This window comes from Salvelinus namaycush, unplaced genomic scaffold (genome assembly GCF_016432855.1).
Source record: "Salvelinus namaycush isolate Seneca unplaced genomic scaffold, SaNama_1.0 Scaffold11, whole genome shotgun sequence".
In the NCBI taxonomy this organism is placed as follows: domain Eukaryota; kingdom Metazoa; phylum Chordata; class Actinopteri; order Salmoniformes; family Salmonidae; genus Salvelinus; species Salvelinus namaycush.
In genome coordinates this window covers 189,890-204,353 of record NW_024057786.1, presented here as the reverse complement: position 1 = coordinate 204,353, position 14,464 = coordinate 189,890, and the positions used below count along the sequence as shown (strand labels likewise).

At 45.5% G+C, this 14,464-nt stretch overlaps 1 protein-coding gene across 1 annotated transcript; it reads left to right on the top strand.

Moving 5' to 3' along the window:
* Positions 1 to 4,828: 4,828 nt before the first annotated feature.
* On the top strand, positions 4,829 to 13,568 carry LOC120035700 (E3 ubiquitin/ISG15 ligase TRIM25-like). The gene is made up of 5 exons (XM_038982262.1): positions 4,829 to 5,425; positions 5,849 to 5,944; positions 11,522 to 11,755; positions 13,007 to 13,234; positions 13,560 to 13,568. Exons 1-5 carry the CDS (start codon positions 4,829 to 4,831, stop codon positions 13,566 to 13,568), a joined length of 1,164 nt encoding a protein of 387 aa, XP_038838190.1.
* Positions 13,569 to 14,464: the final 896 nt, after the last annotated feature.

Genomic DNA, 14,464 nt, shown 5'->3' with positions numbered 1-14,464 from the left:
AGACAGAGGAGACATACAGGTAGTGGGTTAGTGTGGGTTACTGATCCTAGACAGAGGAGACATACAGGTAGTGGGTTAGTGTGTGTTACTGATCCTAGACAGAGGAGACATACAGGTAGTGGGTTAGTGTGGGTTACTGATCCTAGACAGAGGAGACATACAGGTAGTGGGTTAGTGTGGGTTACTGATCCTAGACAGAGGAGACATACAGGTAGTGGGTTAGTGTGGGTTACTGATCCTAGACAGAGGAGACATACAGGTAGTGGGTTAGTGTGGGTTACTGATCCTAGACAGAGGAGACATACAGGTAGTGGGTTACTGATCCTAGACAGAGGGGACATACAGGTAGTGGGTTAGTGTGGGTTACTGATCCTAGACAGAGGAGACATACAGGTAGTGGGTTAGTGTGGGTTACTGATCCTAGACAGAGGAGACATACAGGTAGTGGGTTAGTGTGGGTTACTGATCCTAGACAGAGGGGATACAGGTAGTGGGTTAGTGTGGGTTACTGATCCTAGACAGAGGAGAATACAGGTACTGGGTTAGTGTGTGTGTTTGTGGTTCAGTGTGAGGTGACTACAGGAATAATCCCAGGTGTCTGTAGCCTGGTCATAGATTTGTGTTCTTGCCAACTCTATTGCTGTCGTTGTCAAGCCAAACATTTGGCATCACCATGAGTGACAAGGAGTTGGCATGATGAAACAAATAGACTGGGACTCAGGCTAAGGTCTGCAGCAGTGAGGAATGTGTGTGAGAATGGACTCAGGCTAAGGTCTGCAGCAGTGAGGAATGTGTGTGAGAATGTGGAACAGCAGGTTGTGGTGAGAACATAACAGTGGAAGACATCTCTCCTCTTATCTGTGTTACATACCTTCTTGCCCCTCAGGGGAAATATTTCAGGTATATCATCTCTACTCCCCCTAAGTCACATCAATGATTTATCTGACTAACCTATAAATCAGCCCACAAGGTGAAACAGCCACAGGCAGAACAGTTGATACTGGAGCAGCAGCACGGCCAGGTGGACTGGGGACAGCAAGGAGTCATCATGCCAGGTAGTCCTGAGGCATGGTCCTAGGGCTCAGGTCCTCCGAGAGAGAGAGAGAAAAAAGAAAGAAAAAGAGAATTAGAGAGAGCATACTTAAATTCACACAGGACACCGGATAAGACAGGAGAAGTACTCCAGATATAACAGACTGACCCTAGCCCCCCGACACATAAACTACTGCAGCATAATTACTGGAGGCTGAGACAGGAGGGGTCAGGAGACACTGTGGCCCCATCCGATGATAACCCCGGACAGGGCCAAACAGGCAGGATATAACCCCAACCACATTGCCAAAGCACAGCCCCCACACCACTAATGTGATACCTTCAACCACCAACTTACCATCCTGAGACAAGGCCGAGTATAGCCCACAAAGATCTCTGCCATGTTACAACCCAAGGGGGGGTTGTGACGTATTTACACACCCTGGCCTAACCAAAATAGAGAATAAAAGCCTCTCTATGGCCGGGGCGTGAGAGCAGCTCTTTCAGTAGTTTAGTTGTAATAGGGTCCAGCATGCAGCTTGAAGGTTTAGAGGCCATGATTATTTTCATCATTGTGTCAAGAGATATAGTACTAAAACACTTGAGTGTCTCTCTTGATCCTAGGTCTTGGCAGAGTTGTGCAGACTCAGGACAACTGACCTTTGGAGATATACACAGATTTAAAGAGGAGTCCGTAATTTGCTTTCTAATGATCATGATCTTTTCCTCAAAGAAGTTCATGAATTTATTACTGCTGAAGTGAAAGCCATCCTCTCTTGGGGAATGCTGCTTTTTAGTTAGCTTTGCGACAGGATCCAAAATAAATTTCGGATTGTTCTTATTTTCCTCAATTAAGTTGGAAAAATAGGATGATCGAGCAGCAGTGAGGGCTCTTCGATACTGCACGGTACTGTCTTCCCAAACTAGTCGGAAGACTCCAGTTTGGTGTGGCGCCATTTTCGTTCTAATTTTCTGGAAGCTTGCTTCAGAGCTCGGGTATTTTATGTATACCAGGGAGCTAGTTTCTTATGACAAATGTTTTTAGTTTTTAGGGGTGCAACTGCATCTAGGGTATTGCGCAAGGTTAAATTGAGTTCCTCAGTTAGGTGGTTAACTGATTTTTGTCCTCTGACGTCCTTGGGTAGGCAGAGGGAGTCTGGAAGGGCATCAAGGAATCTCTGCCTACCTGTCCACCCCAAAGAGAGTAGGCCTACCTTTCCACCCCAGACAGAGTAGGCCTACCTTTCCACCCCAGACAGAGTAGATCTACCTTTCCACCCCAGACAGAGTAGACCTACCTTTCCACCCCAGACAGAGTAGGCCTACCTTTCCACCCCAGACAGAGTGTGCCTATCTTTCCACCCCAGACAGAGTAGGCCTACCTTTCCACCCCAGACAGAGTAGGCCTACCTTTCCACCCCAGACAGAGTGGGTCTACCTTTCCACCCCAGACAGAGTGGGCCTACCTTTCCACCCCAGACAGAGTGGGCCTACCTTTCCACCCCAGACAGAGTGGGCAGAACAATACAGTAATATTTAAGCTTTAACTTCCGTGGCTTAACCCAACTAGAGACGGTCACAAGTGTTTCCCTAAAAGCTGACTGGGGTTAAACATATTCTATTTTACAGGAAGTTAATAGCTCCATCAACTGATAGCGACAGAATTAGATTACTTTCCAAGCAAAGTGTATGTTTTGTCTCCTCGGCAATAGAAGGTTGTAGCTCAGCCAATGAATGCCATAGAATCTTAGTATCCCCATATGCATTCAGACTCACGTCTTTCCCGGGTATTTAACAGTTTATTTATGGCATAAAGCATAGTGGACCAAAGCGCTGTAATACAGTGCCTTGCAAAAGTATTCACCCCCCTTGGCATTTTTCCTATTTTGTTGCCTTATAACCTGTAATTTAAATGGATTTTTATTTGGCCACAAAATAGTCCAAATTGGTGAAGTGAAATGAAAGAAATTACTTGTTTAAAAAAAATCTAAAAAATAAAACATGGAAAAGTGGTGAGATCACATGTATTCATCCCCTTTGCTATGAAGCCCCTAAATAAGATCTGGTGCAACCAATTACCTTCAGAAGTCACATAATTAGTTAAATAAAGTCCACCTGTGTGCAATCTAAGTATCACATGATCTGTCACATGATCTTAGTATATACACCTGTTCTGAAAGGCCCCAGAGTCTGCAACACCACTAAGCAAGGGGCACCACCAAGCAAGCAGCACAATGAAGACCAAGGAGCTCTCCATACAGGTCAGGGACAAAGTAGTGGAGAAGTACAGATCAGGGTTGGGTTATGAAATAATATCAGAAACTTTGAAGATCCCATGGAGCACCATTAAATCCATTATTATAAAATTGAAAGAATATGGCACCACAACAAACCTGCCAAGAGAGGGCCGCCCACCAAAACTCACGGACCAGGCAAGGAGGGCGTTAATCAGAGAAGCAACAAAGAGACCAAAGATAACCCTGAAGGAGCTGCAAAGCTCCACGTCGGAGATTGGAGTATCTGTCCATAGGACCATTTTTAAGCCGTACACTTCACAGAGCTGGGCTTTACGGAAGAGTGGCCAGAAAAATGCCATTGCTTAATAATAAAATAGGCAAACACGTTTGATGTTTGCCAAACGGCATGTGGGAGACTCCCCGAACATATGGTAGAATGTACTCTGGTCATCATGATCACTCTGGCCATCGAGGAAAACGCTATGTCTGGCACAGACCCAACACCTCTAGTTACCCCGAGAACACCATCCCCACAGTGAAGCATGGTGGTGGCAGCATCATGCTGTGGGGATGTTTTTTATTGGGAGGGACTGGGAAACTGGTCAGAATTGAAGAAATGATGGATGGTGCTAAATACAGGGAAATTCTTGAGGGAAACCTGTTTCAGTCTTCCAGAGATTTGAGACTGGGACGGAGGTTCACCTTCCAGCAGGACAATGACCCAAGCATACTGCTAAAGCAAGACTCGAGTGGTTTAAGAGGAGGCATCTAAATGTCTTGGAATGGCCTAGTCAAAGCCCAGACCTCAATCCAATTGAGAATCTGTGGTATGACTTAAAGATTGCTGTACACCAGCGGAACCCATCCAACTTGAAGGAGCTGGAGAAGTTTTGCCTTGAAACATGGGAGAAAATCCCAGTGGCTAGATGTGCCAAGCTTATAGAGACATAACCCAGAGACTTGCAGCTGTAATTGCAGCAAAAGGTGGATCTACAAAGAATTGACTTTGGGGGGTGAATAGTTATGCACGCTCCAGTTTACTGTTTTTTTCTCTTATTTCTTGTTTGTTTCACAATAAAAAACAATTTGCATCTTCAAAGTGGTAGGCATGTTGTGTAAGTCAAATGATACAAACCCCCCAAAAATCTATTTTAATTCCAGGTTGTAAGGTAACAAAATAGGAAAAATGCCAAGGGGGGTGAATACTTTCACAAGGCACTGTAGACGGCATTACAGGGCATTCAGAAGTTATTCAGACACCTTGACTTTTTCCACATTTGGTTACATTACAGTCTTTTTCTAAAATTGATTAAATAAAATGTAACCAGGAACTATAATTTAACCTAGGAACTAAAATCTTTGTCTCCTTCTCGACGTTGCATGCATTTCTCTCTCTCCCTCCCTCTAACTCCTCCCTCTCTCTAACCCCTCCCTCTCTCTAAACTCACCTATCTGGCAGAACCAGAAAGTCCATACCTCCCAAAAACTCTCTTCTGTGGAAACGAAACTGATCTGAGTCTCTGTCTCATCTGTCTGTGTGAGAGTGAACAACCGTCCAAATGGCTCAGCAGGGAGTTCTGCTGGACCAGGACCAGTTCTGTTGTTCTGTCTGTCTAGATCTACTGAAAGAACCGGTCACCATCCCCTGTGGACACAATTACTGTAGAAGCTGTATTGAGGGCTGCTGGGATCAGGATGTTCTGAAAGGGGTCTATAGCTGTCCTCAGTGCAGAGAGACCTTCACTCCAAGGCCTAATCTGAGGAAGAATAACTTGTTGGCTGAGATGGTGGAGAAACTGAAGAAGACAGGACTCCAGGCTGCTCCCCCTCCTGCCCTGTGCTATGCTGGACCTGGAGATGTGGCGTGTGATGTCTGCACTGGGACCAGAAAGCAGAAAGCCCTCATGTCCTGTCTGGTGTGTATGGCCTCTTACTGTGAGACTCACCTCCAATCTCACTATGAATCTCCTGCTTTGATGAAGCACAAGCTGGTCAAAGCCACCACACAACTACAGGAGAAGATCTGCTCTCATCATGACAAACTGCTGGAGGTTTACTGTCGTACCGATCAGCAGTGTATCTGTATGCTGTGTACAATGGATGAACATAAAGGCCATGATACAGTGTCAGCTGCTGCAGAGAGGACTGAGAAACAGGTAAGACCAGAACAACTTGAAGGTGACAGTCTGACAAACAAAAAATTAAAGATACAGTAGGAACTAAGGCTGTTTGAATATGAGAGAATTCAAATGAAATGGATCCACAAATATGAACACAAACCTTGAGTATATAGATATGTTAACCCAGATTCTCCAAATGTATCACCATTTTCTAAAGTCAAACACTATTATCATTCTGAATGGCCTTTTATGAGTCCAAAGTTCAGTCTCAACCCCTTGATACATGTAGGCCTACCAAAAAAACTATAATCATTCACATAGCAACATAATATAATGTTGTAAAGGAACTTCCTCAGGATTGTAGACCTTCCACTCTATGGGTCCTATGTCACATTACTATACTATTGATCTACTGGACTAATAAAGCTTGATAGCTCATTGAAGAGTGATTCTCCACAGAGGCAGCTGGGGATGAGTCAGCAGAAGGTCCAGCAGAGATTCCAGGAGAGAGAGAAGGAGCTGAAGGAGCTCCAACAGGCTGTGGAGTCTTTCAAGGTGAGTATTGTTGACCAGAGGGGAGACACCATTTCACTTCTCTCCTCCAATCAGAGAGAGTGAGGGGTCCCTATCCGATCCCACTGACCCCACTGTTGGGAACAGGCTGTCTGGGCTCCTTTCAGAGAATAGACTGCTTAATGTAACTGACGGGATATGAACCCAGGTCTACCGTGGGAGAAACTAACATCTTGACCATTACACCAGGAGGACATTTTTTACGGCAGATTTCCTCCTCTTCGTCAGAAGAGGAGGTGTAGGGATCGGACCAAAACGCAGAGTGGAAAGTGTCCATGTCCAACACGAAACAAAATAAAATAAAACAATTAAAAAAAAGATAATCTAACCGAACAACAGGCACGAACACTGACACGAAATACAAACACCCACAAACAACACGTGAAACCCCGGCTGCCTAAGTATGATTCTCGACGATTGACAACGATTGACAGCTGCCTCTGATTGAGAATCACACCAGGCCGAACACAAAACCCCAACATAGAAAATCACACATAGACAACCCACCCCAACTCACGCCCTGACCATACTAAATAAATACAAAACAAGGGAAAATAAGGTCAGGAACGTGACAGACATTCCCTATTGGACCGACACTGATTTAGAAGTAGCAGGCGGGGCTACCTCATCACATAACCATGAGTAACCATGACTGACTCATGTCCCCTATACATTAACATGGAGCTCTCTCTCTATTCAATTCAAAGATCTTTATTGGCTTGGGAAACATATCTTTACTATGCCAAATAAGTGAAGTAGATAATAAACAATCATGAATGAACAGTAAACATTACTCAACATTTATTTTCAAAAGAATCGAGACATTTCAAATGTTATAATTCAAGTGCAAACAGAGTGAGTCGTGCGCCAGACTAAGTTCTGGAGGTGAAATGGAAATGAATGAGGGAGAGTTAAGTGAGGTAGAAGGTGTGGTGAAGAGTTCAGAACCAGAGAACTATTTGGTCATATGAGATTTGACTTCAGAAGAGTTACAGGGTGTGTTGAGTGGTGGTGTCCTGTCCTCCCAGGTCGTTGTCATGGTGCAGGAGCAGATAGGGTCAAAGTAGTGGAATGGGGTAGTGGGTTTTTAATGAGTGTAGGGTTAGTTGTCATGGTGCAGGAGCAGATAGGGTCAAAGTAGTGGAATGGGGTAGTGGGTTTTTAATGAGTGTAGGGTTAGTTGGCATGGTGCAGGAGCAGATAGGGTCAAAGTAGTGGAATGGGGTAGCAGGTTTTTAATGAGTGTAGGGTTAGTTGGCATGGTGCAGGAGCAGATAGGGTCAAAGTAGTGGAATGGGGTAGTGGGTTTTTAATGAGTGTAGGGTTAGTTGGAAGGGTGTTACTTAGTATTATTATAATTTCCCCTTTTCCCATTTTGTATCACAAAGTAAAATAGATTTATATTATAGTCCAGTTGGGGGCGGTAATGCAACATATTGGATGCCAACCGCCGTTAAACTCCAAAAAATAAGAAACGTTATATTATGTCTATGTACAGTGTTGTAACGATGTCTCTCTCTCTCTCATTCCATCACTTTCGTGGTAGTTGGTTGTGTGGGTCTCTGGTTATGAATGGGGTGCTGACAGACAATCGTTGATGGATATTTATAGAGCTCTGATCAGGACAACAATTGATTACAGGTGTATAGTTTATGGAACAGCAGCAAAGACTTGTCTTCAGAAGCTGGACAGAATCCAGTATATAGCTTTAAGGATATGTATTGGTGCATTTAAATCAACATCTGTATGTGTCTTACTAGTGGAGGCAGGTGAGATGCCTTTGGATATACGGTGTAATAAATTGTCATTAGCTTATTGGGTTGAAAGGCTGTGAGGTTGAGCATCCCACTGCTACTGTTCTAGATGACTGTTGGGAATATACTAGTAGACAAGGCAGTGGTTTTGGTTGGACAGTCGTAGGTATCAATGTTATTATGGAGAAATGAGAGAATGGGTGTAGTAGGGAGATTCTGCTGGGTCCCAGCACATTCAGGTGTGGAAGGAAATTAAATTGTAGACCAGTTATTAAAAGAGCTTTGAAACAAGATATAATTGATATTAATGTTCCACTGGGTAGAGGTGAGGCCAAATGTAAGATCAGAGACATTTTGATAGATGTGTGGCAGAAGAGATGGGACTCTGAGAACAAGGGACATTTATATGTCCTCTAAAGGTCGGTGGACCAAGATTCAAAGGTCAGATTAGGAAGGAAGAGGTGGTGTTTACTCGATTGTGTTTAGGACATTGTACATTGAACTGGTCCTTACATCTGGTTGGCAGCATGTGAATGGTTTGTGTCTGGAGGGTATGGTCAATGAAACGGTGGAGCATGTGTTGTTATATTGTTGTAAGGATGTTGAAGAGAGGGAAAGATTGAAGTGTAGGGTCATTGAGGTTGGACGGGGTTGGGGGACGGGGGAGGGTCTATTAGAAGTTAGTAGGACTCTTTTTTATTTTCTCTGAAGTTCTGAGTTAGGTAGGAGGATTTAGAAATGTTGTAAACCGTGATTGGACACACTCCAGCACAGTAGGTGGCGCCATGCACCTTTAACGTTGGTTTGTGGACCGCCATTATATCATAGAAGAAGAAGTTGGTCTGTGAGGGTTTTGTGGTTCCTGAGGAGGGCTACTATTCTTTTTTATTTTGGTTTTCAAGTATTTTCTGAATTTATTAAAGCCAAAGCTAAAGCTACCCTAAACAATTCAATATATCAGTCAATATATTTTCTCTGTGATTTGTTGTTTTCCCGTCAACCGTTCCATCGCATCTTAACCGTGTTACCGGGCGGGCACTAGGACCCGGGGGAGGCTGCTGCTGCAGAGGCTGCTGCACCGGTAGTGACGTCAGTCCTACTTGTAGCTCATTGTGGTCAACGTCAGCTGTGGCTCGAGACTGCTAGCTAACGGTTAACGGAGAGGAAAGACTCTGACAGGACACATTCATGTAGATAGGCTATGATGGCAATTTGTGGTAAGTTACAATAGAGAGAGAGACTTTTCACTACTATAGACTTTGGTCATAATCAAAGCTTTGTTAACCAATACGTTTTTATGTGAGGCTGCCGGTAAGTTACAGTGTAACAGACGTTGTTAGCTAGCTAACGGTAACGTTAACGGTGTCTTTTAAATTCCAAATAAGTTATGTGGCGATGAAATCTAGATAACGTTGTATTTAATGTAGTTGTACTATCTGTACCAGGCTATAAATGAGACAGATGATATCTAGTTAACGTTGTATTTAATGTAGTTTTACTATCTGTACCAGGCTATAAATGACACAGATGATATCTAGATAACGTTGTATTTAATGTAGTTTTACTATCTGTACCAGGCTATAAATGACACAGATGATATCTAGATAACGTTGTATTTAATGTAGTTTTACTATCTGTACCAGGCTATAAATGACACAAATGATATCTAGTTAACGTTGTATTTAATGTAGTTTTACTATCTGTACCAGGCTATAAATGACACAAATGATATCTAGTTAACTTTGTATTTAAGTTTCCATGTGAGTCATTTAGCAGACACTCTTATCCAGAGCCACTTGGGTTAAGTGCCTAAATCTGCCTAAAAAAGGCGATTTACAGATTTTTCACCTAGTCTGCTACTGAACACCAAGCGGTCCAGGAGGGGGGACAAGTTGTTATTTTCCAGTTCCGTCCTAAGAACAGGTTTTAGTGGTCAAATAAAAAGGGAGACATTTTTTGGTGCCATTTAGGGGAAATGTAATTCTAAGGATCATTCCAGTCAGAAGAGGCTCTGTGAAGGTTCGTTTCAATTCATTTGCTATGGCCTCGCTAGTGTTCCAGCTCAGACAACGTTCTTTGGCCGTTTGGACTCGTTCTATTGTCCAGCCTACTAGGACTCAGGGGGCAGAGGCTGGGTCTAGCTCTGCTACGGGGCAGGCTACTGGAGGGGGTACCAGGAGGGAGGAGAGTAGAGCAGGACCAAGAGGTGTTCTGTACCTGTCTGTCCAGGAGGGAGGAGAGGAGAGCAGGACCAAGAGGTGTTCTGTACCTGTCTGTCCAGGAGGGAGGAGAGTAGAGCAGGACCAAGAGGTGTTCTGTACCTGTCTGTCCAGGAGGGAGGAGAGTAGAGCAGGACCAAGAGGTGTTCTGTACCTGTCTGTCCAGGAGGGAGGAGAGTAGAGCAGGACCAAGAGGTGTTCTGTACCTGCCTGTCCAGGAGGGAGGAGAGTAGAGCAGGACCAAGAGGTGTTCTGTACCTGTCTGTCCAGGAGGGAGGAGAGTAGAGCAGGACCAAGAGGTGTTCTGTACCTGCCTGTCCAGGAGGGAGGAGAGTAGAGCAGGACCAAGAGGTGTTCTGTACCTGTCTGTCCAGGAGGGAGGAGAGTAGAGCAGGACCAAGAGGTGTTCTGTACCTGTCTGTCCAGGAGGGAGGAGAGTAGAGCAGGACCAAGAGGTGTTCTGTACCTGTCTGTCCAGGAGGGAGGAGAGTAGAGCAGGACCAAGAGGTGTTCTGTACCTGCCTGTCCAGGAGGGAGGAGAGTAGAGCAGGACCAAGAGGTGTTCTGTACCTGTCTGGCCAGGAGGGAGGAGAGTAGAGCAGGACCAAGAGGTGTTCTGTACCTGCCTGTCCAGGAGGGAGGAGAGTAGAGCAGGACCAAGAGGTGTTCTGTACCTGTCTGGCCAGGAGGGAGGAGAGTAGAGCAGGACCAAGAGGTGTTCTGTACCTGTCTGGCCAGGAGGGAGGAGAGTAGAGCAGGACCAAGAGGTGTTCTGTACCTGCCTGTCCAGGAGGGAGGAGAGTAGAGCAGGACCAAGAGGTGTTCTGTACCTGCCTGTCCAGGAGGGAGGAGAGTAGAGCAGGACCAAGAGGTGTTCTGTACCTGTCTGTCCAGGAGGGAGGAGAGTAGAGCAGGACCAAGAGGTGTTCTGTACCTGTCTGTCCAGGAGGGAGGAGAGTAGAGCAGGACCAAGAGGTGTTCTGTACCTGCCTGTCCAGGAAGGAGGAGAGTAGAGCAGGACCAAGAGGTGTTCTGTACCTGTCTGTCCAGGAGGGAGGAGAGTAGAGCAGGACCAAGAGGTGTTATGTACCTGCCTGTCCAGGAGGGAGGAGAGAGCAGAGGCTACTGTACCTACTGTCTCTCTCGCTCTCTATGTCTCTCTCTGTCTCTCTGTCTCTCTGCCCCTCTCTCTCTCAATTCAATTCAATTCAATTCAAGGGGCTTTATTGGCATGGGAAACATGTGTTAACATTGCCAAAGCAAGTGAGAGACAGGTACAGTACAGTAGCCTCTGCACCTCATTGAGTCAGAACGCTGCCACCCTGCTCTCTCTCTCTCTCAATTCAATTCAATTCAATTCAAGGGGCTTTATTGTCATGGGAAACATGTGTTAACATTGCCAAAGCAAGTGAGGTAGACAATACACAAAAGTGAAACAAACAAAACGAATTAACAGTAAACATTACACATACAGAAGTTTCAAAACAATAAAGACATTACAAGTGTCATATTAAATATATACAGTGTTGTAACAATGTCTCTCTCTGTCTCTGTCTCTCTCTCTCTCTCTCTCTCTCTCTCAACAGCGCTCTGCACAGACAGCAGTGGAGGACAGTGATCAGATCTTTACTGAGCTGATCCGCTCCATTGAGAGAAGGAGCTCTGAGGTGAAGGAGCTGATCAGAGCCCAAGAGAAGGCTCAAGTGAGTCAAGCTGAAGGACTCCTGGAGCAACTGAAGCAGGAGATAGCTGAGCTGAGGAAGAGAAGCACTGAGCTGGAGCAGCTCTCACACACAGAGGATCACATCCATTTCCTCCAGGTAACTAAACTGTCTTGTTACATGTGATATGAAATGAACTTCATGTGAAACTATTCATCTACATCATTATGTTGTCCTGTCTGTCTCTCTGTCCCTGTCTCTTCCTCTCTCTCTCTGTCCGTCCCTCTCTCTGTCCGTCCCTCTCTCTCTCTCTGTCCGTCCCTCTCTCTCTCTCTGTCCGTCCCTCTCTCTCTCTCTGTCCGTCCCTAACTCTCTCTCTGTCCGTCCCTCTCTCTCTCTCTCTGTCCGTCCCTCTCTCTCTCTCTCTGTCCGTCCCTCTCTCTCTCTCTCTCTCTGTCCGTCCCTCTCTCTCTCTCTCTCTCTGTCCGTCCCTCTCTCTCTCTCTCTGTCCGTCCCTCTCTCTCTCTCTGTCCGTCCCTCTCTCTCTCTCTGTCCGTCCCTCTCTCTCTCTCTGTCCGTCCCTCTCTCTCTCTCTCTGTTTGTCCCTCTCTCTCTCTCTGTCTGTCCCTCTCTGTCTCTGTCCGTCCCTCTCTCTCTCTCTGTCCGTCCCTCTCTCTCTCTCTGTCCGTCCCTCTCTCTCTCTCTGTTTGTCCCTCTCTCTCTCTGTCCGTCCCTCTCTCTCTCTCTGTCCGTCCCTCTCTCTCTCTCTGTCTGTCCCTCTCTGTCTCTCTGTCTGTCCCTCTCTCTCTCTGTCTGTCCCTCTCTCTCTCTGTCCGTCCCTCTCTCTCTCTCTCTGTTTGTCCCTCTCTCTCTCTCTGTCCGTCCCTCTCTCTCTCTCTGTCCGTCCCTCTCTCTCTCTCTGTCTGTCTGTCTCTCTCTGTCTGTCCCTCTCTCTCTCTCTGTCCCTCTCTCTCTCTCTCTCTGTCTGTCCCTCTCTCTCTCTGTCTGTCCCTCTCTCTCTCTCTGTCTGTCCCTATCTCTCCCTCTGTCTCTGTCCTTCTCTCTGTCCCTCTGTCTCTTTATCTCTCTCTCTTTCCCCTACCTCTGTCCGTCTTTGTCCATCTCTGTCCCTCTCTCTGTCTGTCCCTCTCTGTCTGTCCCTCTCTCTCTTTCTGTCCCTCTCTCTTTCTGTCCCTCTCTCTCTCTCCCTCTCTCTCTCTCCCTCTGTCCATCGCTGTCCCTCGCTCTCCCTCTGTCCCTCTCTCTTGCTCTCCCTCTGTCCCTCGCTCTCCCTCTGTCCCTCGCTCTCCCTCTGTCCCTCGCTCTCCCTCTGTCCCTCGCTGTCCCTCGCTGTCCCTCGCTCTCTCTCTGGCTCTCTCTCTCTGTCTCTCTCTATCTCTCTCTCTCCAGAGTTACAAGTCTCTCTCCAGTATCAGTGTATCTTCAGACTTACCCAGCATCGTTGTCCGTCCTCTTCAGTACTTTGGAGATGTGAGTAAGACTGTGTCTGAACTGAGAGAGAAACTAGAAGACTTTGGATTCAATAACAAGTCCTGGAGTTTACAGTACTATAGTGGTGGTTATTGTTTCAGACACAATAATGTTGAGACTAAAGTATCAGGCCCTCAGTCCTCCAGAGTAGGAGTGTACCTGGATCACAAGGCAGGTACTCTGTCCTTCTACAGTGTCTCTGACACAATGACCCTCCTCCACAGAGTCCAGACCACATTCACTCAGACCCTCTATCCTGGGTTTTGGATTGGATATTTACCACTATGGTGCTGGAGTTCTGCTGAGCTGATAACTGTAAACTGATTTGTTATTAATTAAAATTCAATACAATGTTTTAATCTTGTATATTTCCATGAATCATGATGTCTGGTGTTGATGTATATTGGTTGTCATTCAGAACCATTGCTATGTTTTCTCAGTTGGTTCTCTGTCTCTATGTAATTCTCCTCAGTATCATTGATCAGCTTGTTGGTCCTAATTGATGTGTTCTCTGTCACCTGGAGCTGCATGGAAAATGGTCCAGGAACTAAAGGACAATTCAGGACTAGTCAGCCCACTACAAGCTGGTATCACTTACTTTCTACTAAACTATATGGACTGGTTTCCCAGACACAGATTAATCCTAGTCCTGGACTAAAAAGTATGTTCAATGTAGATGTCCAGGAAACCGTCCCTAAATGTGTCATCTTTCATCCTCCCGTACTGCTCAGTCCAGCAACATTAAACCTGTCCAGCAGGTGGTGCTATTGACCAAACAATAAAACCAGCAGATATCTTGACTTGCCACTCAGTATATCAGTAATGTTCAGAATAGTACTTTAATATCATTGGAGATTGATGGTCTTTTTAATCCACTATCCAGAGTCAGGAACAGATGAAGTTAGGTCTGCTACTGTTCAGTGATTAAATATGATTTATGGTGATGGGAAATAATAAAAAACACTAAACTTCATCTAGTAATAGTTTTCCTTTGTTATTTATTCCAAGGTGTGTCTTTAACTTGTAAATGTATTGTGTGGAGGTGAGCTAGTGGTGTGGCTGATAGAATAGAATGAAAAGGGAGGAGGGGAGGAAGAGGGGAGGAGTGAAGGGCTGTTCAAGAAACCAGATGAGGAAGAGGAAGATGTTCAGGGGAATTACTGTCTCTGTTCCAAATGGTTCCCTATTCCCTACGTAGTGCACTACGGTGCTTCTGACCAGGTCTAAAGTAGTGTTCTACGTAGGGAATAGGGTGTAGATTTATTACAATATCATGCTTTAGTGTTTGGCACAACAATATATTAGATCTCCACCCCCCCACTTCCTGTCTGTCATCCCCCAGTTCTGTTAAGACTTCCTCTCATTGAACTGGGCCTC